Source organism: Ranitomeya variabilis, chromosome 5 (genome assembly GCF_051348905.1).
Source record: "Ranitomeya variabilis isolate aRanVar5 chromosome 5, aRanVar5.hap1, whole genome shotgun sequence".
Classification (NCBI taxonomy): domain Eukaryota; kingdom Metazoa; phylum Chordata; class Amphibia; order Anura; family Dendrobatidae; genus Ranitomeya; species Ranitomeya variabilis.
In genome coordinates this window covers 48845908-48870093 of record NC_135236.1, presented here as the reverse complement: position 1 = coordinate 48870093, position 24186 = coordinate 48845908, and the positions used below count along the sequence as shown (strand labels likewise).

The 24186-nt window shown below is 42.1% G+C and overlaps 1 protein-coding gene and 1 long non-coding RNA gene across 7 annotated transcripts in view; one reads left to right on the top strand and one right to left on the bottom strand.

Moving 5' to 3' along the window:
• LOC143774355 (uncharacterized) overlaps positions 1-4368 on the top strand; it is a 308203-nt gene extending 303835 nt beyond the window's left edge. For all 6 annotated transcript variants that reach the window (XR_013215518.1, XR_013215514.1, XR_013215519.1 and 3 more), the window contains one exon: positions 4174-4368. This is a non-coding gene — a long non-coding RNA (uncharacterized LOC143774355). The remainder of the gene's footprint in view (positions 1-4173) is intronic.
• The window catches only part of CACNA1A (calcium voltage-gated channel subunit alpha1 A), a 351768-nt gene that overhangs the window by 213338 nt on the left and 114244 nt on the right, over positions 1-24186 (bottom strand). Inside the window, exons 2-6 of the mRNA XM_077261846.1 lie at positions 22043-22148; positions 20971-21110; positions 6371-6462; positions 942-1094; positions 426-613 (exon numbers count right to left, since the gene is read on the bottom strand). Of these exons, the coding sequence (XP_077117961.1) occupies positions 426-613; positions 942-1094; positions 6371-6462; positions 20971-21110; positions 22043-22148 (679 nt within the window). The remainder of the gene's footprint in view (positions 1-425; positions 614-941; positions 1095-6370; positions 6463-20970; positions 21111-22042; positions 22149-24186) is intronic.

Here is a 24186-nt window from a genome sequence, read left to right as displayed (position 1 = left end):
CTTGTATCCGCCCCCATTTTGGTCTGAACGTAACACAATGGTTAAAGCTCTTTCCAGAAGCTAGCCTGCCCTCCTTCTGCACATTTTCCAGTGTTCTGTGTGTATGTAGCCCTGTGCGCCTCTTCTTCTCTGCGCCTTACCATTCTCCCCTCTTTCCCCTGACTCTGCAGTATTCATACTCATTAAGCCCTCACGTATGTGCAGCTATTCATCGTGCCTCTTCAGCACCAGCTGTCAGCCGAGCGAGCTGGAAGTCCGGCTCTCAGACCCAAGTGTATCAGTGCGGAAATACATTTCGCTCCCCTGCTGCAATTCTTAGTGGCATCCATGCCAGTATTGAAGTACGGCCCTTCATTTGGGGGATATGGGTGGTCTTTCTGGGTTTTTTTTACTTATACTTTTTTAATACACGTAGATATACTTACATCATACAAAATATCTGTCCAGCCCTCCATGGTTATGCACTGGAATACAGTGAGTACCGCAAACAGGATGTTATCAAACTGCGTGATGCCATTATTGGGTCCATCCCATTTGGCATAGCATACTGTGCCTTCGGGGCACCCCTTAGACGACGTATCATTGCCGCAGAGACCCTCCTCCTGTATTTCATCTATCAGGGAAAAGGAAAAACATGTTAAAACGTAGGTATATTGATCAGTGCATGCATAGATGACGCAGGAACGCATAGTCTAAATTCAGCCATATGCACCGGGCGGAGATGAACACTTATGGTCTCCACATTGGTACAGAGCCCAAAGGTCTGTCCTACATCCATCAGACATTTTTGGGGTACCAAGATGGGACAACCCCTGTATGAAACAAATCTACGCAAAACCTTAAATCCAAATACACCATGGTGCAAAAAAAAAAAAAAAAAAAGAGTGGACACCTATAAGTCCGAGGAGTAGCTGATAGATGGTAGAATGAAGCCGCCTCACCTCCATACGGTTCATAGCAGGCAGTATGGAATTTGCCAATGTAGAAGTCAAGTCCAATGATAGCAAAGATGAGAATAGCAAAGAACAGGAGCAAACCAATCTGGAGCAGAGGAATCATGGCTTTCATAATGGACTTCAGGACCACTTGTAAACCTACAGGAGACAAGGGAACCCCAATTACCCAGACCAGCCTTCATATGCATCCATTTCTGAAGATTCATCGATATTTCTATATTTGTGTGAATCTAGTAATCCTCTTAATGTGTACTACAGGTCCTTCTCAAAAAATTAGCATATAGTGTTAAATTTCATTATTTACCATAATGTAATGATTACAATTAAACTTTCATATATTATAGATTCATTATCCACCAACTGAAATTTGTCAGGTCTTTTATTGTTTTAATACTGATGATTTTGGCCTACAACTCCTGATAACCCAAAAAACCTGTCTCAATAAATTAGCATATTTCAACCGTCCAATCAAATAAAAGTGTTTTTTAATAACAAACAAAAAAACCATCAAATAATAATGTTCAGTTATGCACTCAATACTTGGTCGGGAATCCTTTGGCAGAAATGACTGCTTCAATGCGGCGTGGCATGGAGGCAATCAGCCTGTGACACTGCTGAGATGTTATGGAGGCCCAGGATGCTTCAATAGCGGCCTTAAGCTCATCCAGAGTGTTGGGTCTTGCGTCTCTCAACTTTCTCTTCACAATATCCCACATATTCTCTATGGGGTTCTGGTCAGGAGAGTTGGCAGGCCAATTGAGCACAGTAATACCATGGTCAGTAAACCATTTACCAGTGGTTTTGGCACTGTGAGCAGGTGCCAGGAAGCATGAAGTGCTCCAAAATCTCCTGATAGCTAGCTGCATTGACCCTGCCCTTGATGAAACACAGTGGACCAACACCAGCAGCTGACATGGCACCCCACACCATCACTGACTGGGTACTTGACACTGGACTTCAGGCATTTTGGCATTTCCTTCTCCCTAGTCTTCCTCCAGACTCTGGCACCTTGATTTCCGAATGACATGCAAAATTTGCTTTCATCAGAAAAAAGTACTTGGGACCACTTAGCAACAGTCCAGTGCTGCTTCTCTGTAGCCCAGGTCAGGCGCTTCTGCCACTGTTTACCTGGGGAATGCGGCACCTGTAGCCCATTTCCTGCATACGCCTGTGCACGGTGGCTCTGGATGTTTCCACACCAGACTCAGTCCACTGCTTCCTCAGGTTCCCCAAGGTCTGGAATCGGTCCTTCTCCACAATCTTCCTCAGGGTCCGGTCACCTCTTCTCGTTGTACAGCGTTTTCTGCCACATTGTTTCCTTCCAACAGACTTACCATTGAGGTGCCTTGATACAGCACTCTGGGAACAGCCTATTTGTTGAGAAATTTCTTTCTGGGTCTTACCCTCTTGCTTGAGGGTGTCAATGATGGCCTTCTTGACATCTGTCAGGTCGCTAGTCTTACCCATGATGGGGGTTTTGAGTAATGAACCAGGCAGGGAGTTTTTAAAAGCCTCAGGTATCTTTTGCATATGTTTAGAGTTAATTAGTTGATTCAGAAGATTAGGGTAATAGGTCGTTTAGAGAACCTTTTCTTGATATGCTAATTTATTGAGACAGGTTTTTTGGGTTATCAGGAGTTGTATGCCAAAATCATCAGTATTAAAACAATAAAAGACCTGACAAATTTCAGTTGGTGGATAATGAATCTATAATATATGAAAGTTTAATTGTAATCATTACATTATGGTAAATAATGAAATTTACACTATATGCTAATTTTTTGAGAAGGACCTGTATATTTACAGATAAATTATGTTCAATGTATTACGTCTCCTGTTAATATAAAAAAAGGAAGAGACATAAGGCTCTGTTCACATGTCCTTTTTTTGTTTTCCATTGTTTTTTTTACAGAGTAATAACCAATATAAGGCTCCTTTCACACATCCTTATATTAACGGTACTGGAAAAAAATGGTACCGGTGTTATCAGTGTTTTGGATCAGTGCGAAATCAGTGTGCCATCTGTTTGTTTTTTTCAGGTTGGCTTAAGAAATATCAATTCTGAAGCTTCTCTTATACTTTGCAATGTTAACACGGACGGCACATGGATACCATCCTTGTTTTACAAAGACCCATAGACTTGTATTGGCCTTTGTCATCTGTGCTGACGGAATAAAATGGACAAGTCTCTGTGTGGTTTGCACAGGGACATGTGCACATCAGCATAGGTTACAATTTGTACGTGTGATATCCTTGAAAAAAAAACAAAAACGGATGACGCGCGTTCTGCAAAAATGGTCATGTGAAGGCGGCCTAAGTGAGATTATTGCATTAAATTAGTCACAAAAATAATTTAAAAAATCTAAAAAAAATTACCACCCAATAGACACAGAATTAAGCAGAATTGCATGGGCAGGTGAGCCAACAATGAAGCCCATACAATATGGATCCATAACATAAATCCCATTTAAATGTAGAAAAACAGGCACAATGAAAGAGGGACGACACGTAATCTTGTTCACTTCCCCCAATCTCCCCAGACAAAGCTGTTGCGAAACGCAGGTTGGGCATATTTGTTAGATGAGCCATCTCTGTATACCCATGTTAACCCTTTACTTTTAGGGTATTCATTGTTGTTCTATGGAACTCTTCCTTTGATATCCACTTTTGATTTATCTGCCATCCTTTATTGTATTCTTTGTGCCTAATTTTCTACATTTTTATGGATTTATATTGTATAGTCTTCTTTGCTGGCTCACCCGACAACCTAATTTTTTATGTCTACACAGTATTAGTATTTTACATGTGTTTTTAACTTACATTCAATGAAAGGTATATATGTTTCATTCATTTGTGACTATAATCCTGACGCTCTCTTGCATTGGTTATTGATTGCTCATGTGCATTTGGATCCATTGATTTGTGTTGAGTCACAGCTTTTTGGTTTAGGTTTCTTCCATTTAGAACAGATAAATGGAATTATCATCCTGTGTATTCCTACCTCAAACAGAAGCAGAGGGGACCTTCACTTATTTGGGGTTTGGCTTATATTTAGACCAGAAGTGCTGCATCCATGACTTTTTCTTCCGTTCTAAGTTCTAACAATAACCAGAAACCAGATGGATTCCGTATAAATCAATGGGACCTCTCTGCTTCCATTTACAACTGGGATACAAGATTCTGATTTCCTTTTATCTGATCCGTTTATCTGTTCTAGGCAAAACAGACAAACGAAAAAGATAAATGGACATGTGAACATATGCAACAGCGGCACCCGGAAATCTCCAGTCTTTAACAATGTTTTCTGAAAACTACAAGAAGCAAAGCAGAAATACAACTTGTAATGCAACGTGGTTTTCATTTTTTCATTAATGATTCCTTTACAACAACAAAAAAAAACTTGACTTATTAATTTTTGGGTGAAAATGTTGCTTAACCTTAGATACCCCGCCACTATTTTACCAAATGCAGGAGGGCCCATGTGGCTGTGCCATGTAGACGACCACCAAACCTCCCGTAATAACACCTATGTCACATATCCTGTGAATAGGTGAAAAGTGTATGATCTCATGATGGTCATTAGGGACCCTGCCAATCCTGGGGACGGAGGTGCTAAAATCACTTCTGTGACTGGAGTGGTAGTGAGCATGTGCGGCCATTGCTCCATTCACTGTCTGGTGTTTGCACATGCTCACTACCACTCCATTCACAGAAGTGATTTTAGCACCTCCCTCCTCTCTATTCAGACAGGGGCTTTGGGCCACTTGTTCTTGGGGTTGGTGGGGACTTGGACCCCAAGTGATTATACATTTACCATCTATCACGTGGCTAGGCAATAACTCTTGTTTATGGAACAATGAAACAAAGACAGTAGTCACTTAATTCAGCTGATCAGTGGGAGTCCTGGGGGTCAATCCCCCACCAGTCATCAGTAATTCCAGCAAAGCATCTGGTGAATCCACCTCATCTGTCTTATCATCACTAGATTAGGATGTTTTTAAGAGGTTAAATGTCTAATCTGTTAACGATGACTAACAAATGTTGTCATCTGGCAAATGTTCAATCGGTGACACATTTCTTGGACGTCAGGTTCGGCATCAGTGACAGGAATGGCCTGGTCAGAGGAGAGCTGGCCGTTCTTCACCTGGGGAAGCAGGAGGTCTATGGAGCCGAGCGTCTGTCATATGTTCACACTTACTGGCTATTAATAAGATGAATGCAGATAATGAAACATATAAGAGGCAAATATCCTCACATCTTCCAGGACTACTCAATTGCTTTACACAGTATAAACTTTGCCTTTATCACCATATATATATACAGTAAACTGTAAAAAGATAAAGGGTCCCACAGCTCCAAACCTTCTACCTCCATGCCGCTGTTCCTCAATCTGCAGAATATGGGAGAGGTATTGTCACAAGTGTGTCACGTTCTCCTGGGAGATCTGGGGTTAGAAGATCATTACGTATTGTGAATTGCAGAACTTCCATTTAGCCTGTGTGTTTGTGTCCCTTATTAAATGGATTTGGTTTGCAGAAGAGGTTATTTACCCTTTCTATGCTGGTCAGAAACTTGCAGCTCCATTTTCAGCTGCTTCTGATCTGGTCATAACCTCTCCCTGTCCAGACCTTCTCTGCCTTGCCAGTGAAAGCTTTGCTTCCTAGCTCCTTGGAGACGCTGTGCTTGTATTGGAGATCGTTGTTGATACTGGAGATTGTTGTGTGCTGTTTTTGGGTGTATGCTTTCCCCATTGTCTAATTCCCATTTGCTTGGAACATTCATATCCTTGGTGAGTGTTTGTATATTTGTTGCTTTCTGTTATCCCTGTTTTATCTTTGTGTCTTATTTACCTTATATTTCTGTCCCAGTCTCCATGGGTTGGGGTAGGGGACAGATCAGGCAATAACAGGAGAACAGTAAGGTCGGAGACTCAGGCCTTTCTACCTTCAAGTGTGCCCACAGGACAGGGATAGTTAGGGTCCCAGCTCCAGGGACAGTTTGATGCCATCCTTCCTTACGGAAGACCACCACAGCGTGACAGATATGTGGAGGTCGCAATGTAAAACCATCCAATCATTGATGATGGAATATTTGTCTGAACAATGAATATTGGTGAACCTTTTTCTTGGGTGATCAATCATATCACTTACGTCCCAACTGCTAGATCCTAAATTGTACAGCCCAATTCTCCACCCAGGAGCCATTGAAAACAACTATGAAATGCCTATTTGTAGGAAAATTTTCTGAACTTTCACCCTCTTGGCTTGTTTGCAGGGCAGCATCCCAGTAGTTGGGATTGTTGGTAGGTGGCCAACGTAGCAAAGCATCAGTTGTCAATACAGAACTCAGGAATGATCTAAACTACTGCAGGCAACAATTTCCAAAAGTATAAAAAAAATATAGAAATGACATACTTGGAATTCCAGACACCAGCTTCAGGGGTCTCAGCACACGAACAGCCCTGAGGGTCCGCAGATCAAACTCTGGCCCGGTAGATGCAATTATTCTGTAGTCAGAGATTGAAGATAGTTACTATAGCACTTTACAGGCTTTCCAAATGGAATAACACACAGGGACATGTACCAGAGATTAACAGAAAGATGGGGAAGCAGCAAACGCCGAAAGTTCCATCTAATTCTAAGATACCAACGTCTTCACTTAATTTCAATAAGTAACATTGAAGCTGTTGTCCAGGAGTTTTTGCATGAAAAATAAGAGGGTCCTACAATATAGCGCTTTTAAAAGAAATTCCCTTTCTCTCTTCAGCGACCATTGACTTGACCACCACTTTTAGAGGCACTCATGTTCTTACACAAGCCCCCGTTACAGCCGATGCATTAGATAGGACACACCATATTGTTAGCTTGTGATACAGCTATAGGTGTATAGCTATATTTATATCCTGTATACTGAACTGACAATGAAGGAGGCCATATACGGCCCCGAATGCTACGGCAATGGCGGACCATGGGTAATATAGAAGAAAAAACACCCCACAGAATTAAATAAAAACAAATTGCAAAGATAATTTATTCCTCAAGAATAGGAGGTATACTGTACATAAAAATAAATTAAGCTCCACTTTTGAAAAGTCTAATGTCACAATTGCAAATTGTCACAATACAGTAATCCTGTAATATCTTTTCATGCTAACCCGGATCCTGATCCTCTAACTACTTTGTATCATCTCTTTAGAGTAACCGACTCCTGATCCTCTTATTACCTCTATAACCTTCTATTACTATAACCTGGCTCCTGATCCTCTTATTACCTCTATAACCTTCTATTACTATAACCCGTCTCCTGATCCTCTTATTACCCTGTAACCTCTTATTACAGTAACCCGGCTCCTGATCCTCTTATTACCCTGTAACCTCTTATTACAGTAACCCGGCTCCTGATCCTCTTATTACACCTGTAACCTCTTATTACAGTAACCCGGCTCCTGATCCTCTTATTACCCTGTAACCTCTTATTACAGTAACCTGCCTCCTGATCCTCTTATTACCTCTGTAACCTCTTATTACAGTAACCCGGCTCCTGATCCTCTTATTACCCTGTAACCTCTTATTACAGTAACCCGGCTCCTGATCCTCTTATTACCCTGTAACCTCTTATTACAGTAACCCGGCTCCTGATCCTCTTATTACCCCTTTAACCTCTTATTACAGTAACCCGGCTCCTGATCCTCTTATTACCCTGTAACCTCTTATTACAGTAACCCGGCTCCTGATCCTCTTATTACCCTGTAACCTCTTATTACAATAACCCGGCTCCTGATCCTCTTATTACCCCTGTAACCTCTTATTACAGTAACCCGGCTCCTGATCCCCTTATTACCCTGTAACCTCTTATTACAGTAACCCGGCTCCTGATCCTCTTATTACCCTGTATCCTCTTATTACAGTAACCCGGCTCCTGATCCTCTTATTACCCTGTAACCTCTTATTACAGTAACCCGGCTCCTGATCCTCTTATTACCCTGTATCCTCTTATTACAGTAACCCGGCTCCTGATCCTCTTATTACCCTGTAACCTCTTAGTACAGTAACCCGTCTCCTGATCCTCTTATTACCCTGTAACCTCTTATTACAGTAACCCGGCTCCTGATCCTCTTATTACACCTGTAACCTCTTATTACAGTAACCCGGCTCCTGATCCTCTTATTACCCCTGTACCCTCTTATTACAGTAACCCAGCTCCTGATCCTCTTATTACCCTGTAACCTCTTATTACAGTAACCCAGCTCCTGATCCTCTTATTACCCTGTAACCTCTTATTACAGTAACCCGGCTCCTGATCCTCTTATTACCCTGTAACCTCTTATTACAGTAACCCGGCTCCTGATCCCCTTATTACCCTGTAACCTCTTATTACAGTAACCCGGCTCCTGATCCCCTTATTACCCTGTAACCTCTTATTACAGTAACCCGGCTCCTGATCCTCTTATTACCCCTTTAACCCTTTAACCTCTTATTACAATAAGCCGGTTCTTGATTCTCTTATTACCTCAAACATATTAAGGGTTTAGTAACCTGGCTCCATGTGATCTACTACTGTAACCTGGCTCCTGAGTGTTATGTTACCCCTGTTTCACCTTACTACACAATTCCAGATCCTTTATTACCCTTGTAAAGCATTTTGTGCTACAGAATTTGTGCCCGTAATTTGTATCTGTACACAATTCCAAAGGGTTAAGCGTTTTAGAATGATTTACAAAAAAGGCATAAGGGTTAGAGTCATTTCGTTCTGGCTTCTGTGCAGCAGAGATGAGTCAGCACACACTCACCCTCCGGGAACATATATCAGTTCAGGGAAGCTTCTCAGTCTTATAGAGCTATGACTACAGGATGCTCAATGAAATCACGTAGGATTTATTGTTCTGGAGGAAAATGCCCTTTACTCAGCACCATTATATAGACCCATGGTCAATATGGTCCAGAATCTGGCTAATACTTAAAATGACTAATTGTGTTTAATTGAAGAAGATTTAACAGGTTCCCATCCCTTTTCAGTACCTTACAAAGAGACTTACTAAGACTTGAAAATTTAGCTGAAGCACCATTTTTTCTATCTACCTACAAGTTCTTCTCACAAAATTAGAATATCATCAAAAAGTTAATTTCAGTTCTTCAATACAAAAAGTGAAACTCATATTATATAGAGTAATTACAGACAGTGATCTATTTTCATGTGTTTATTTTTGTTAATGTTGATGATTATGGCTTACAGCCAATGAAAACCCAAAAGTAGGGTTGAGCGACCTTGACTTTTTTAGGGTCGAGTCATGTTTCACGAAACCCGACTGTTGGAAAAGACGAGTCGGGCGAAATCGGCCGATTACTGCGCAAAGTCGAGGATCGGCCGGAACACGAAACCCTATGCACGTCAATGGGGATTTTTATTTTTTTTTTCTCTCTCTCTTTCTACACCAGCAGATGAAATGGCTCCCCAAACCATCACTGATTGTGGAGACTTCACACTAGACCTCCAGCAGCTTGGATTGTGGCCTCTCCACTCTTCCTCCAGACTCTGGGACCTTGATTTCCAAATGAAATGCAAAATTTACTTTCATCTGAAAACAACACCTTGGACCACTGACAACAGTCCAGTTCTTTTCCTCCTTGGCCCAGGTAAGACGCTTCTGGCGTTGTCTATTGGTCATGAGTGGCTTGACACAAGGAATGCGACACTTGAAGCCTGGATACGTCTGTGTGGCGGCTCCTGAGGCAATGACTCCAGCAGCAGTCCACTCCTTGTGAATCTCCACCACATTTCTGAATGGCCTTTTCTTAACAATCCTTTCAAAGCTGCTGTTATCCCGGTTGCTTGTGCACCTTTTTCTACCGCACTTTTTCCTTCCACCCAACACTCCATTAATATGCTTGGATACAGCACTCTGTGAACAGCCGGCTTCTTTAGCAATGACCCTTTGTGGCTTCCCCTCCTTCTGGAGTGTGTCAGTGACTGCCTTCTGGACATCTGTCAGGTCAGCAGTCTTCCCCATGATTGTGGAGCTACTGAAACAGACTGAGGGACCTTTATAAACACTTAGGAGCCTTTACAGGTGTTTTTTGTTAATTACTCTATTTTACTGAGATAATGACTTTTGGGTTTTCATTGGCTGTAAACCATAATCATCAACATTAACAGAAATAAACACATGAAATACATCACTGTGAAATGACTATATAAAATATGAAATAAATTAACTTTTTGATGATATTCTAATGTTGTGTTGTGAGAAGCACCTGTACCTACTAATCATTCATAGGATATGGGGAGAGCTGCCACATATTCTAGTGATTAGTGCATGTAACAAAGGTTAATCCCCACATCAGACATTGATGACATGTTACCAATGTCTATAGTAAGATAACCTGTTAAAGGGAATCTGTCACCACGGTTTTTGTACCACATCATGATGCAGAGACAGAGACCCTTATTCCAGCACTGTATCACTTACTGGGATGCTTGCTGCAGATTTGATAAAATCTCCTTTTTGTCTGCTGCAGATCTAGCAGGTCTCTGAGTACTGAGCTCAGTGTAACCCCACCCACACCACTGATTAACTACTTACTGTGTGCACTGTGCATAGGCACAAAGGTGACAATCAGTGGATGGTGGCGGAGTTGCACAGCTGCACTCCATGAATATGGAGGACTACATTACAGCAGATTTATTAGTCCTCTAGGGATTTTATCAAAACAACAGCAAGCAGCCCACTAGGTGACACATGGTAGAAATCAGGATCTCAGCCCCTATATCTTGGGGCTCACAAATTATGTGGCAAAAACCTGGTGATAGATTCCCTTTAATTAGTTAATCATTGAGATTTGTTAGATCAGTACAGAGAACTGCAGGTCATTGCATATCCCAGGATATATAAGTACACCCTTATCACACATAGCAAAGATATATGAACAATGGATTGCAAAGGGAAAACACCAACCACAGCCACCATCACCCGCCGCCGCCGCTGAGGACATTGCTTCTGACTAACAGCATTTGGCCTCATTAGCTCTGACAAGTGTCGGACTATTCCTAATGTAACTTGGTCCTTAGTAAGAGATCAAAAAAATCGTACATACTCCCATTGTTGCATATATTTTTAAACATATGATTTTTGATGATGAACTTCCTATTTACATTGGGCACATCAGATAATACTTCTACGTAGCACTTAAAATCAATGTCCCCCCCAGTCACTGAAGGGGGTCTCCACTGGGAACCTCCCTCTGAATGAGGCCGGGCTTTTGCAGGGCTGTAGGTGTCTCTGTAGCGCAGGGATGAGCATTTATCTGAATGGCCGCCATGTTAGTTGTCGCCGCTTCAGGTGAGGGCCAGGCTCTCCGCATCTCCCTTGGGTAAAATTAGCAGAGCGGGGTCTGCAGCACTCATCCGATCACTGTAATGAGACCACCGCTGTAATATCACAATACTCCATGATTAACCCAAGAAAAGAACCAAATGCATCCCCCCACCGGCCTCTGTATATCGCCATCCCACCGTCACCCTGCGCCCCCTATGCCGCTGCTTTAGGAAAGTCCTTTTCCCACACTATTAATATCCTATCCTGAAATCCATAAATTATGGATTTATGGTAATATTTTTGGGAGGGGGTGGAGGTGTCAAGCAGCACTGGGTCTATCCCCATTCAGAAGGTTTCCATGGCAACTAGCCATGCCTCATTCACACGGTTTCCACGACTACCTTTCGCCTTGTTACCTTGGTGACAAACCACCGTTCATTGATACCATCTTGCTGGGAACAGAACGCTCCCTCTCCCATCCTCCAATCTTCTCAGCAGGCGGAGGACAGAGGCGGGTGGAGACATGCAGGTTTTATGAATGACTTCGGATGTCAGACAGATACCCCAAAGAGGTGTCTGCGGCTTCCTTACACTCGCCTTATTTAAAGGGGGAGACGCACATTTATTGTCCATGCAGTCAGGAAGGATGAACCTCCCAGCTACGGTTCAAAATACGCTCCGATGGCAAAATATATGGATGTGAGACCCTGTACAATCCATAGTTATTCCAAGGGAAACCGTGTACCCCAAAATTGGTCATTTACAAAAGCACAAATCCCGCTATTTGGTGAAATACATCGATTTTAAGGCACATTTTTGCAGCATAACCATTGTTGTTGATGAGAGATAATAGATACAGATTACTGCTAAATTAATGTCATTTTAAGATAGATATTGTAAAAAAATAAGAGAAATTTTCATTTTGTGTTTACAGAATGCATACCTGCCATATATATTGTTCAGTGGTCACATGGTGAGATATATTAAAGGGATATTTCCACTGGGCAAGATATCCAGGAGGCGGACGGCCACTGATCCTCAGAAGGGGGACAGCCTTGTTAGAAAGCCCCCTCCATTCATTGTCTATCACACTGCTGGAGATGGATCTATACAGCTGTGCTCAAAAGTTTACATACCCCGGCAGAATTTTTGCTTTCTTGGCCTTTTTTCAGAGAATATGAATGATAACACCAAAACCTTTTCTCCACTGATGGTTAGTGGTTGGGTGAAGCCATTTATTGTCAAACTACTGTGTTTTCTCTTTTTAAATCATAATGACAACCCAAAACATCCACGTGACCCGGATCACAAGTTCACATACCCCATTTCTTAATTCTGTGTATTTCCCCCTCTAACATGAATGACAGCTTGAAGTCTTTTGTGGTAGTTGTGGATGAGGTTCTTTATTTTCTCAGATGGTAAAGCTGCCCACTCTTCTTGGCAAAAAGACTCCAGTTCCTGTAAATTCCTGGGCTGTCTAGCATGAACTGCGCGCTTGAGATCTCCCCAGAGTGGCTCAATGATATTGAGGTCAGGAGACTGAGATGGCCACTCCAGAACCTTCACTTTGTTCTGTTGTAGCCAATGACAGGTCGACTTGGCCTTGTGTTTTGGATCGTTGTCATGTTGGAACGTCCAAGTACGTCCCATGCGCAGTTTCCGGGCTTATAAGTGCAAATTTGCCTCCAATATTTGCTGATAACATGCTGCATTCATCTTTACTTCAACTTTGACCAAGTTTCCTGTGCCTTTGTAGCTTACACATCCCCAAAACATCAGTGATCCACCTCCGTGCTTTACAGTAGGAATGGTGTTCCTTTCATTATAGGCCTTGTTGACCTCTCTTCAAATGTAACGTTTATGGTTGTGGCCCAAAAGTTCAATTTTGGTCTCATCACTCCAAATTACCTTGTTCCAGAAGTTTTGAGGCTTGTCTCTGTGCTGTTTTGCATATTGTAGAGAGATACTTTGTGGCATTTGCGCAGTAATGGCTTTCTTCTGGCGACTCGACCATGCAGCCCATTTTTCTTCAAGTGCCTCCTAATTGTGCATCTTGAAATAGCCACATCACAAGTTTTCAGAGAGTCCTGTATTTCAGCTGATGTTATTTGTGGGGTTTTCTTTGCATCCCGAACAATTTTCCTGGCAATTGTGGACAACATTTTTGTTGGTCTACCTGACCGTGGTTTTGTTTTTACAGAGCCCCTGATTTTCCATTTGTTAATTACAGTGTGAACGCTGCTGACTGGAATTATCAATTCCTTGGATATCTTTTTGTATCCCTTTCCTGTTTTATACAGTCCAACTACCTTTTCCCGTAGATCCGCTGACAATTCTTTTGCTTTCCCCATGACTCTCAATCAAGAAACATCAGTGGCTGGATGAAAGATGTAAGAGTCTGTCTGGATCCCAGAAACTCACTCAGCTTTTATGCACACACACTGATTACAAGCAAACAGATCATAGGTGAGGATGTTACCTTTAGTAGCCATTCACACCCATTTGTGTCAACTTCTGTGTATGTTATCAGGCCCAAATCACCAGGGTATGTGAACTTTTTATCCGAATCATTTGGATGTTTTGTGTTGTCATGATGAAGAAATGACTAGAAAACACAGTAGTGTGACAATAAATGGCTTCACCCAACCACTAACCATGTGTGGAGAAAAAGTTTTGGTGTTATCATTCATATTCTCTGAAAAAAGGCCAAGAAAGCAAAAATTCTGCCGGGGTATGTAAACTTTTGAGCACAACTGTATGTCTATACGCACTCATTAGTTGTAAGGTTATAAAATAGATCTTTCCAGACTACAGACCACTAATAAAATAAAGTTATCTCAATGTCCTTCACTGCCACGATTAAAGATGTCCAATTTTTCTTACTAGAACATGTATTTGGGACTAAAAATCATTTTTACAATTCAGTTTCATTAGTAGTTTTGCTCCATTTGACCTTACAGGCTCTTTGTTTCCCCGACACATTCAACTTTGATGTAGTCTGTGGTTATAAATCAGCTAAAAGGAGCTCAGAAAAAGAGAGCGGTTTACGAACAAACTGACTGATGGATTCTCATGTAAAGAGAACCTGTCATGTCCCGGTATACTATTAACCTACATTTATGGGGTTAATCTTTAGGTTAGTAGCATTCTGAAACTGTGTGGTTGCCGCACTAGAAGCCCGGCTACTGGGAGGAAATTAACTTTATTCCTCCTGGCAGCCACAGGCTTTCAGTTATAGGGGTGGTGCCTGAGCAGGTTCAGTCATTGCTCACTGTATGTAACCTCGCCCCTGGCACTGACTGACAGCCAGCTTAGCAGTGCATCAGTGCAGAGCCGGCTATTAGTGCACGGATATGTTTACAGCAGTCACGCACTATGTACTGAGTAGTAACTGAGGCCGCACAGCCCGCGCCTCTATGACTGAAAGCTAAAGGCTGCTGGGAGAAATAAACTTCATCTCCTCCTGGTAGCCGGGCTTCTTTGCAAAGCGAATAACCTTCATAGACATAATGAAAAAGAGAAAAATTAGCTGGGTAGAAGAGCAAAATGAGCAATTGTAAGTACACAATGCTATATAATATGATGACTGCAAAATATGAAGAGGATAAAAAGAGAAGGAGGAAGAGGAGGAGGAGTTCTTTAAAGTCTATTTTATATGCCTTTGTATTTTCATGTTCACCCTTATGGCAGAAATTGAAGTTTCCGGATGTTTTTACCTGGTATAGTGTTTGCGACTTTTCTGAAACATCACTAAATTTTGGCGCAAATTTTTTTCTTATGGGCAGTGAGGTAAAGAGGGATATAACCCACTCACCGTCCGTATTGTGTTAGGTTATAAGTCTTTCACTTCAAAACACGTCAAAACACATCAATCTATAACTATTCCCCAAATTGGTGTTTTCCTCTGATATGACTATGCCATTGCTGAAGTGCTGGATCAACCTCCTTTTGGTGTGCAAGAAGTGAGACTATGGATTCTTTATTGTGTGAGTAGTGAGACTATGAATTCTTTACTGTGCGAGCAGTGAGACTAAGGATTCTTTACTGTAAGAGCAGTGAGGCTATGGATTCTTTACTGTAAGAGCAGTGAGGCTATGGATTCTTTACTGTAAGAGCAGTGAGGCTATGGATTCTTTACTGTGCGAGCAGTGATACTATGGATTTTTTACTGTGCAAGCAGTGAGGCTATGGATTCTTTACTGTAAGAGCTGTGAGGCTATGGATTCTTTACTGTGCGAGCAGTGATACTATGGATTATTTACCGTAAGAGCAGTGAGGCTATGAATTCCTTACTGTGTGAGCAGTGAGACTATAGATTCTTTACTGTGCGAGCAGTGATACTATGGATTCCTTACTGTGCGAGCAGTGAGACTAAGGATTCTTTACTGTAAGAGCAGTGAGGCTATGGATTCTTTACTGTAAGAGCAGTGAGGCTATGGATTCTTTACTGTAAGAGCAGTGAGGCTATGGATTCTTTACTGTAAGAGCAGTGAGGCTATGGATTCTTTACTGTGCGAGCAGTGATACTATGGATTTTTTACTGTGCAAGCAGTGAGGCTATGGATTCTTTACTATAAGAGCTGTGAGGCTATGGATTCTTTACTGTGCGAGCAGTGATACTATGGATTATTTACCGTAAGAGCAGTGAGGCTATGAATTCCTTACTGTGTGAGCAGTGAGACTATGGATTCTTTACTGTGCAAACAGTGATACTATGGATTCTTTACTGTGCGAGCAGCGAGACTATGAATTCCTTACTGTGTGAGCAGTAAGACTATAGATTCTTTACTGTGCAAGCAGTGATACTATGGATTCCTTACTGTGCGAGCAGTGAGACTATGGATTCTTTACTGTGTGAGCAGTGAGACTATGGATTCCTTACTGTGCGAGCAGTGATACTATGGATTCCTTACTGTGTGAGCAGTGAGACTATGGATTCTTTACTGTGTGAGCAGTGAGACTATGGATTCCTTACTGTGCGAGCAGTGATACTATGGATTCCTTACTGTGTGAGCAGTGAGACTATGGATTCTTTACTGTGCGAGCAGTGAGACTATGGATTCCTTACTGTGTGAGCAGTGAGACTATAGATTCTTTACTGTGCAAGCAGTGATACTATGGATTCTTTACTGTGTGAGCAGTGAGACTATGGATTCCTTACTGTGCGAGCAGTAATACTATGGATTCCTTACTGTGTGAGCAGTGACACTATGGATTCTTTACTGTACGAGCAGTGATACTATGGATTCTTTACTGTGCGAGCAGCGAGACTATGAATTCCTTACTGTGTGAGAAGTGAGACTATGGATTCTTTACTGTGTGAGCAGCGAGACTATGAATTCCTTACTGTGTGAGCAGTGACACTATGGATTCCTTACTGTGCGAGTAGTGATACTATGGATTCTTTACTGTGCGAGCAGCAAAACTATGAATTCCTTACTGTGAGCAGTGACACTATGGATTCCTTTCTGTGTGAGCAGTGACACTATGGATTCCTTTCTGTGTGAGCAGTGACACTATGGATTCCTTTCTGTGTGAGCAGTGACACTATGGATTCCTTTCTGTGTGAGCAGTGATACTATGGATTCATTACCGTAAGAGCAGTGGGGCTATGGATTCTTTACCGTAAAAGCTGTGAAATTTTGGAACTTTCTGTCACATGATGATGTATTGGTCGCTTCACTAAAAGTACAAGGAAGCCTGGATGTATTTCTTAAAAAAATAGTATTACAGATTATGGGCACTAGAGTCTGTGATGAGACGTTGATCCAGGGAACTAGTCTGATTGCTGTATGTGGAGTCAGAAAGGTGCAGTTCGCATCTGTTCACGGGGTTTTTGCATTCTTATTGATGGTCTTGTGTCTTCTTTCAGCCATAAAACTATGAAATGCGCTCCATTCCCCTAACCTAGAGCAATTTTATGTCCGTCAGAAATGTTTGCATACTATTTACCGCATTTCGTAAAACGAGCCACTAAGAAGTCGCCAAAAAGGTTCCAGGCAAAAATAAAGACCGACTTTTACGTTGCGCAAAATTCATTAGCCATGTGCGGCATTTCGTAGAATTTGCTACAAATAAACGGCAACAAATGCCACAGGACAAAAATGGAAAATGACTTAAAAATAAAACACAAACTGATGAATCGGTGCCATAGTTGTTCTCAGCTAAAATTTCAGCTATTGCCACCACTCCCTACATACTACCTTATTCCTGGGTTGAATGCATACACAGTATGCAGCAACTTACTAAGCTCCCTCTAGTGGTGGCTACAGGCAGAAAAAATGTTATTTAATACTTATTTTTTGTTTTAATTTGGAGTTCTGAATCATAAAAAGCCTAAATGGAGACCAGCTACCCGCACCCCTTATATTTAGCTGTTATTCGCCTTCTCAGATTAGCTCGCCACACTGTCTCTACTATGCCATCCCTCCTCCTCCTACTCTCAACCATCGCTAAATTTTGAATTACATAACTTAATTTAAAATAAAAATGAAGACAGACCAGATTTTTATGGAGTATGACATTTTGCCTACAACCTTTACGCCATTTTGATCCCCCCATGATTTATATAGAATTGTCACCCCTCCCCCAAAAGCTAGTGGCATGTTTGATAAGACTGGATTGAGTTCATCATCAGCCAGTACAATAAGAAAAGTCCAATCTGGCAGCTGTAGAAGAGATAGGATGTATTCTCAGGTGCACTGACTTCCCAGAATGCCACAGCCGGGACAAGACAAGGAGGACAGTTATTTAAAGCCTGAACTAGTTACAGTGCTGCAGAAATGTCCCGAGATCCACGAATGTGCAAGAAGGAGCGTAAGAGGCGCGCTGGCCGAGCTCCAGAACAACCTACAAGATGGCAGAGGACACAGCATCCATGACAGTAGGAACCATAGTAAGCAGCGAGGATCACTGCACTCGCCCAATGTCAGGGGCACAACCCCCACATGTCACTGCTCGTCATTTACCACGGTGGGGTGTGGACAGCAATGAAATAAGAGTTTAGTAACTGGAATCATGCAGGAAACTCCACATATCTGTGTCCTGATGACTGTCCTGTACTCATCCTCCTAATACACAGACCTCAGGACACACAGACCTCTCCTCCTCCTAATACACAGACATCAGGAAACACAGACCTTCTCCTCCTAATACACAGACCTCTCCTCCTCCTAATACACAGACCTCAGGACACACAGACCTCTCCTCCTCCTAATACACAGACCTCAAGACACACAGACCTCTCCTCCTCCTAATACACAGCCATCAGGGCACACAGACCTCTCCTTCTAATACACAGCCATCAGGACACACAGACCTCTCCTCCTACTACACAGACCTCAGGACACACAGACCTCTCCTCCTCCTAATACACAGACATCAGGACACACAGACCTCCCCTCCTCCTAATACACAGACCTCAGGACACACAGACTTCTCCTCCTCCTAATACACAGCCATCAGGGCACACAGACCTCTCCTCCTACTACACAGACCTCAGGACACACAGACCTCTCCTCCTCCTAATACACAGACATCAGGAAACACAGACCTTCTCCTAATACACAGACCTCTCCTCCTCCTAATACACAGACCTCAGGACACACAGACCTCTCCTCCTCCTAATACACAGACCTCAAGACACACAGACCTCTCCTCCTCCTAATACACAGACCTCAGGACACACAGACCTCTCCTCCTCCTAATACACAGACATCAGGACACACAGACCTCTCCTCCTCCTTCTACTACACAGACATCAGGACACACAGACCTCTCCTCCTCCTAATACACAGACCTCAGGACACACTGACCTCTCCTCCTAATACACAGACATCAGGACACACAGACCTCTCCTCCTCCTTATACACAGACCTCAGGACACACAGACCTCTCCTCCTAATACACAGACTTCAGGGCACACAGACCTCTCCTCCTCCTAATACACAGCCATCAGGACACACAGACCTCTCCTCCTCCTAATACACAGACATCAGGACACACAGACCTCTCCTCCTCCTAATACACAGCCATCAGGGCACACAGACCTCTCCTTCTAATACACAGACATCAGAACACACAGACCTCTCCTCCTAATACACAGCCATCAGGACACACAGACCTCTCCTCCTACTACACAGACCTCAGGACACACAGACCTCTCCTCCTCCTAATACACAGACATCAGGACACACAGACCTCCCCTCCTCCTAATACACAGACCTCAGGACACACAGACTTCTCCTCCTCCTAATACACAGCCATCAGGGCACACAGACCTCTCCTCCTACTACACAGACCTCAGGACACACAGACCTCTCCTCCTCCTAATACACAGACATCAGGACACACAGACCTCTCCTCCTCCTAATACACAGACATCAGGACACACAGACCTCTCCTCCTCCTAATACACAGACATCAGGACACACAGACCTCTCCTCCTCCTAATACACAGACATCAGGACACACAGACCTCTCCTCCTCCTTCTACTACACATACATCAGGGCACACAAACCTCTCCTCCTAATATACAGGCATCAGACACACAGACCTCTCCTCCTAATACACAGACATCAGGTCACACAGACCTCTCCTCCTAATATACAGGCATCAGACACACAGACCTCTCCTCCTAATACACAGACATCAGGTCACACTGACCTCTCCTCCTAATATACAGGCATCAGACACACAGACCTCTCCTCCTAATACACAGACATCAGGTCACACAGACCTCTCCTCCTAATACACAGACATCAGGACACACAGACCTCTCCTCCTAATACACAGACATCAGGACACCCAGACCTCTCCTCCTCCTCCTAATACACAGACATCAGGACACACAGACCTCTCCTCCTAATACACAGACATCAGGACACCCAGACCTCTCCTCCTCCTCCTAATACACAGACATCAGGACACACAGACCTCTCCTCCTCCTAATACACAGACATCAGGACACACAGACCTCTCCTCCTAATACACAGACATCAGGACACCCAGACCTCTCCTCCTCCTCCTAATACACAGACATCAGGACACACAGACCTCTCCTCCTCCTAATACACAGACATCAGGACACACAGACCTCTCCTCCTAATATACAGGCATCAGGACACACAGACCTCTCCTCCTAATACACAGACATCAGGACACACAGACCTCTCCTCCTAATACACAGACATCAGGACACACAGACCTCTCCTCCTCCTAATACACAGACATCAGGACACACAGACCTCTCCTCCTAATATACAGACCTCTCCTCCTCCTAATACACAGACCTCAGGACACACAGACCTCTCCTCCTCCTAATACACAGACATCAGGACACACAGACCTCTCCTCCTCCTAATACACAGACATCAGGACACACAGACCTCCCCTCCTCCTAATACACAGACATCAGGACACACAGACCTCTCCTCCTAATATACAGGCATCAGGACACACAGACCTCTCCTCCTAATACACAGACATCAGGACACACAGACCTCCCCTCCTCCTAATACACAGACATCAGGACACACAGACCTCTCCTCCTAATATACAGGCATCAGACACACGACCTCTCCTCCTCCTCCTAATACACAGACCTGTCCTTATACATGAGTCACTGATATATTTTTGCATTATACTTCTATTACTCTGCATTTGTACATTTCCATTACACGTTTTCTTGAGCTGACACTTACCCAGTGAGAACAACCACAAAGTCCATCATGTTCCAGCCGTTGCGTAGATAGGATCCTTTATGAAATGCAAATCCCAGTGCAATGATCTTAATTCCCGTTTCAAAGCAGAATATCCCAATGAAGTACGGTTCTGTGTCGTCCTGGGAAGAGAGCAGCACGGTGTGATTACATCCGCAGACATGACGATGTGTCTCATCACTAACAAACTGGAGCTAGAACTTCTGAAACATTAACACCCTCCGTGTAAAATTGCAAAAATTATCTTTTCATTACATTTGACCGTATCAACATTTCATCACTATTCAAGCAGTAGATAATGAAAAAGTTGATATATCTGTGGAGTTCGGAGCCTTGACCTGCATAGACATAGATGTAACTACTGGGTCGCCACTAGGGGGAGCATGGTACACTCAGGAGCTCCCTCTAGTGGTGACTGCAGGTAGAACTTTATAGGTTGGGGGTTTTTTTAGTGCTTCTGCTCTTAGAGAGCATCTTTGTGTATCTCATCTACTTACAGTGCACTACATGGGTTGGTGACAATTATTTTAAACCCATTTAATTGGGGCTAAAAATCATTTTTGCAATATGATTCATAAAAAAAATGCAGCATTTTTTGCTTTCTACAGCCTCTGTGTTGCACTGTCTATTACTGGCTACAGAATGAGTTAACTGAGAATCAGTCAGTCGGCCCACTACGATGGTCTGATGGGGAGTTTGTAACTCTCTTATCTGTCTCTTTCTGAGCTCCTCTTAGCTGTTTTATGACCACAGACCACATCAGAGTTGAATTTCTGGGATACAAAAGAGGCTGTAAAAGCCAAGCGGTCCAACATTTTTAATGAAACTCAATTACAAAAGTGATGTTTAGCCCCACATACAAGCAGTTATGAAAAAAAAAATTGGCTGCATTTCTATATTTCTAATTTACGTCATCTGCTGATTACTTCCTGTACATTTCGTAACAATGACAAATCCATTTTTCATTCTTATAGTTTAAGTAAGCTCTAAATATCACTTTGTAGATGACTCAATATCACCCCTCCCCCACCTTAATAAAATGTAAATTTCTCACCAGACGCTCGGACATCGGTGTCTTGTCTCCTTCTGGCAGATGCTGCTCCATTGCCAAAACAATGCAATTCGCTATAATGGTTGCTAAAATCATGTATTCAAAAGGAGTAAAGCTTGTAATTAAGAAAACAATGGACTAAAGTGAGCACAGAACAGTCCGGTTACCCAGCAAGTTATCTATACCCAGGAGCTTACACTCATCATGGATAAATGGGTTATAACGTCCGGTATATCATAGAAGATGCCCAGGTTATTCAAGCTATACATATATAATTATATACAGAAGATGCCCAGGTTATACCAGCTGTACATATATAATTATATACAGGAGATACCCAGGTTATACCAGCTGTACATATATAATTATATACAGGAGATGCCCAGGTTATACCAGCTGTACATCTATAATTATATACAGAAGATGCCCAGGTTATACTAGCTGTACATATATAATTATATACAGGAGATGCCCAGGTTATACTAGCTGTACATATATAATTATATACAGAAGATACCCAGGTTATACCAGCTGTACACATATAATTATATACAGAAGATGCCCAGGTTTTACTAGCTGTACATATATAATTATATACAGGAGATGCCCAGGTTATACCAGCTGTACATATATAATTATATACAGGAGATGCCCAGGTTATACCGGCTGTACATATATAATTATATACAGAAGATGCCCAGGTTATACCGGCTGTACATATATAATTATATACAGGAGATGCCCAGGTTATACCAGCTATACATATATAATTATATACAGAAGATGCCCAGGTTATACCGGCTGTACATATATAATTATATACAGGAGATGCCCAGGTTATACCAGCTGTACACATATAATTATATACAGAAGATGCCCAGGTTATACCAGCTGTACATCTATAATTATATACAGAAGATGCCCAGGTTATACCAGCTGTACATCTATAATTATATAAAAAAGATGCCCAGGTTATACCAGCTGTACATATATAATTATATACAGGAGACGCCCAGGTTATACCAGCTGTACACATAATTATATACAGAAGATGCCCAGGTTACACCAGCTGTACATATATGATTATATACAGAAGATACCCAGGTTATACCAGCTGTACATATATAATCATATACAGAAGATGCCCAGGTTATACCAGCTGTACATATATAATTATATACAGGAGATGCCCAGGTTATACCAGCTGTACACATAATTATATACAGAAGATGCCCAGGTTACACCAGCTGTACATATATGATTATATACAGAAGATACCCAGGTTATACCAGCTGTACATATATAATCATATACAGAAGATGCCCAGGTTATACCAGCTGTACATATATAATTATATACAGGAGATGCCCAGGTTATACCAGCTGTACACATAATTATATACAGAAGATGCCCAGGTTACACCAGCTGTACATATATGATTATATACAGAAGATGCCCAGGTTATACCAGCTGTACATCTATAATTATATACAGAAGATACCCAGGTTATACCAGCTGTACATATATAATCATATACAGAAGATGCCCAGGTTATACCAGCTGTACATATATAATTATATACAGGAGATGCCCAGGTTATACCAGCTGTACACATAATTATATACAGAAGATGCCCAGGTTACACCAGCTGTACATATATGATTATATACAGAAGATATCCAGGTTATACCAGCTGTACATATATAATCATATACAGAAGATGCCCAGGTTATACCAGCTGTACATATATAATTATATTAGCATAACATAATCCAGATTCATGATGTGACCAAAAATTTAGTCACCTGCCATATCAGTTTACTTCCACATATAAATGATCAAAAAAACGGAGAAAAAATAGCAGAAGCTTTTTGTATGTAAAATGCTTAACAAGTTTATTAATTAACAAATACAAAAACATTAAAAACACACAAACAACGTGTTGAAAGTGCTTGAATAGAAAGACACCAGATATGCCTGGCCCTCATGAGTTATAGCATCCATGCTTTATATCAGTCCATACAGTGAGAAACAAATACTCCTCAAGATATATGAAAACACAACCTCCCAATTGTAAGGCGTCAGGTAACACCATTGAGTACTCTATTGGAGTGTGAGTGTTGTACAAATATAGCAAAGTAACCTGT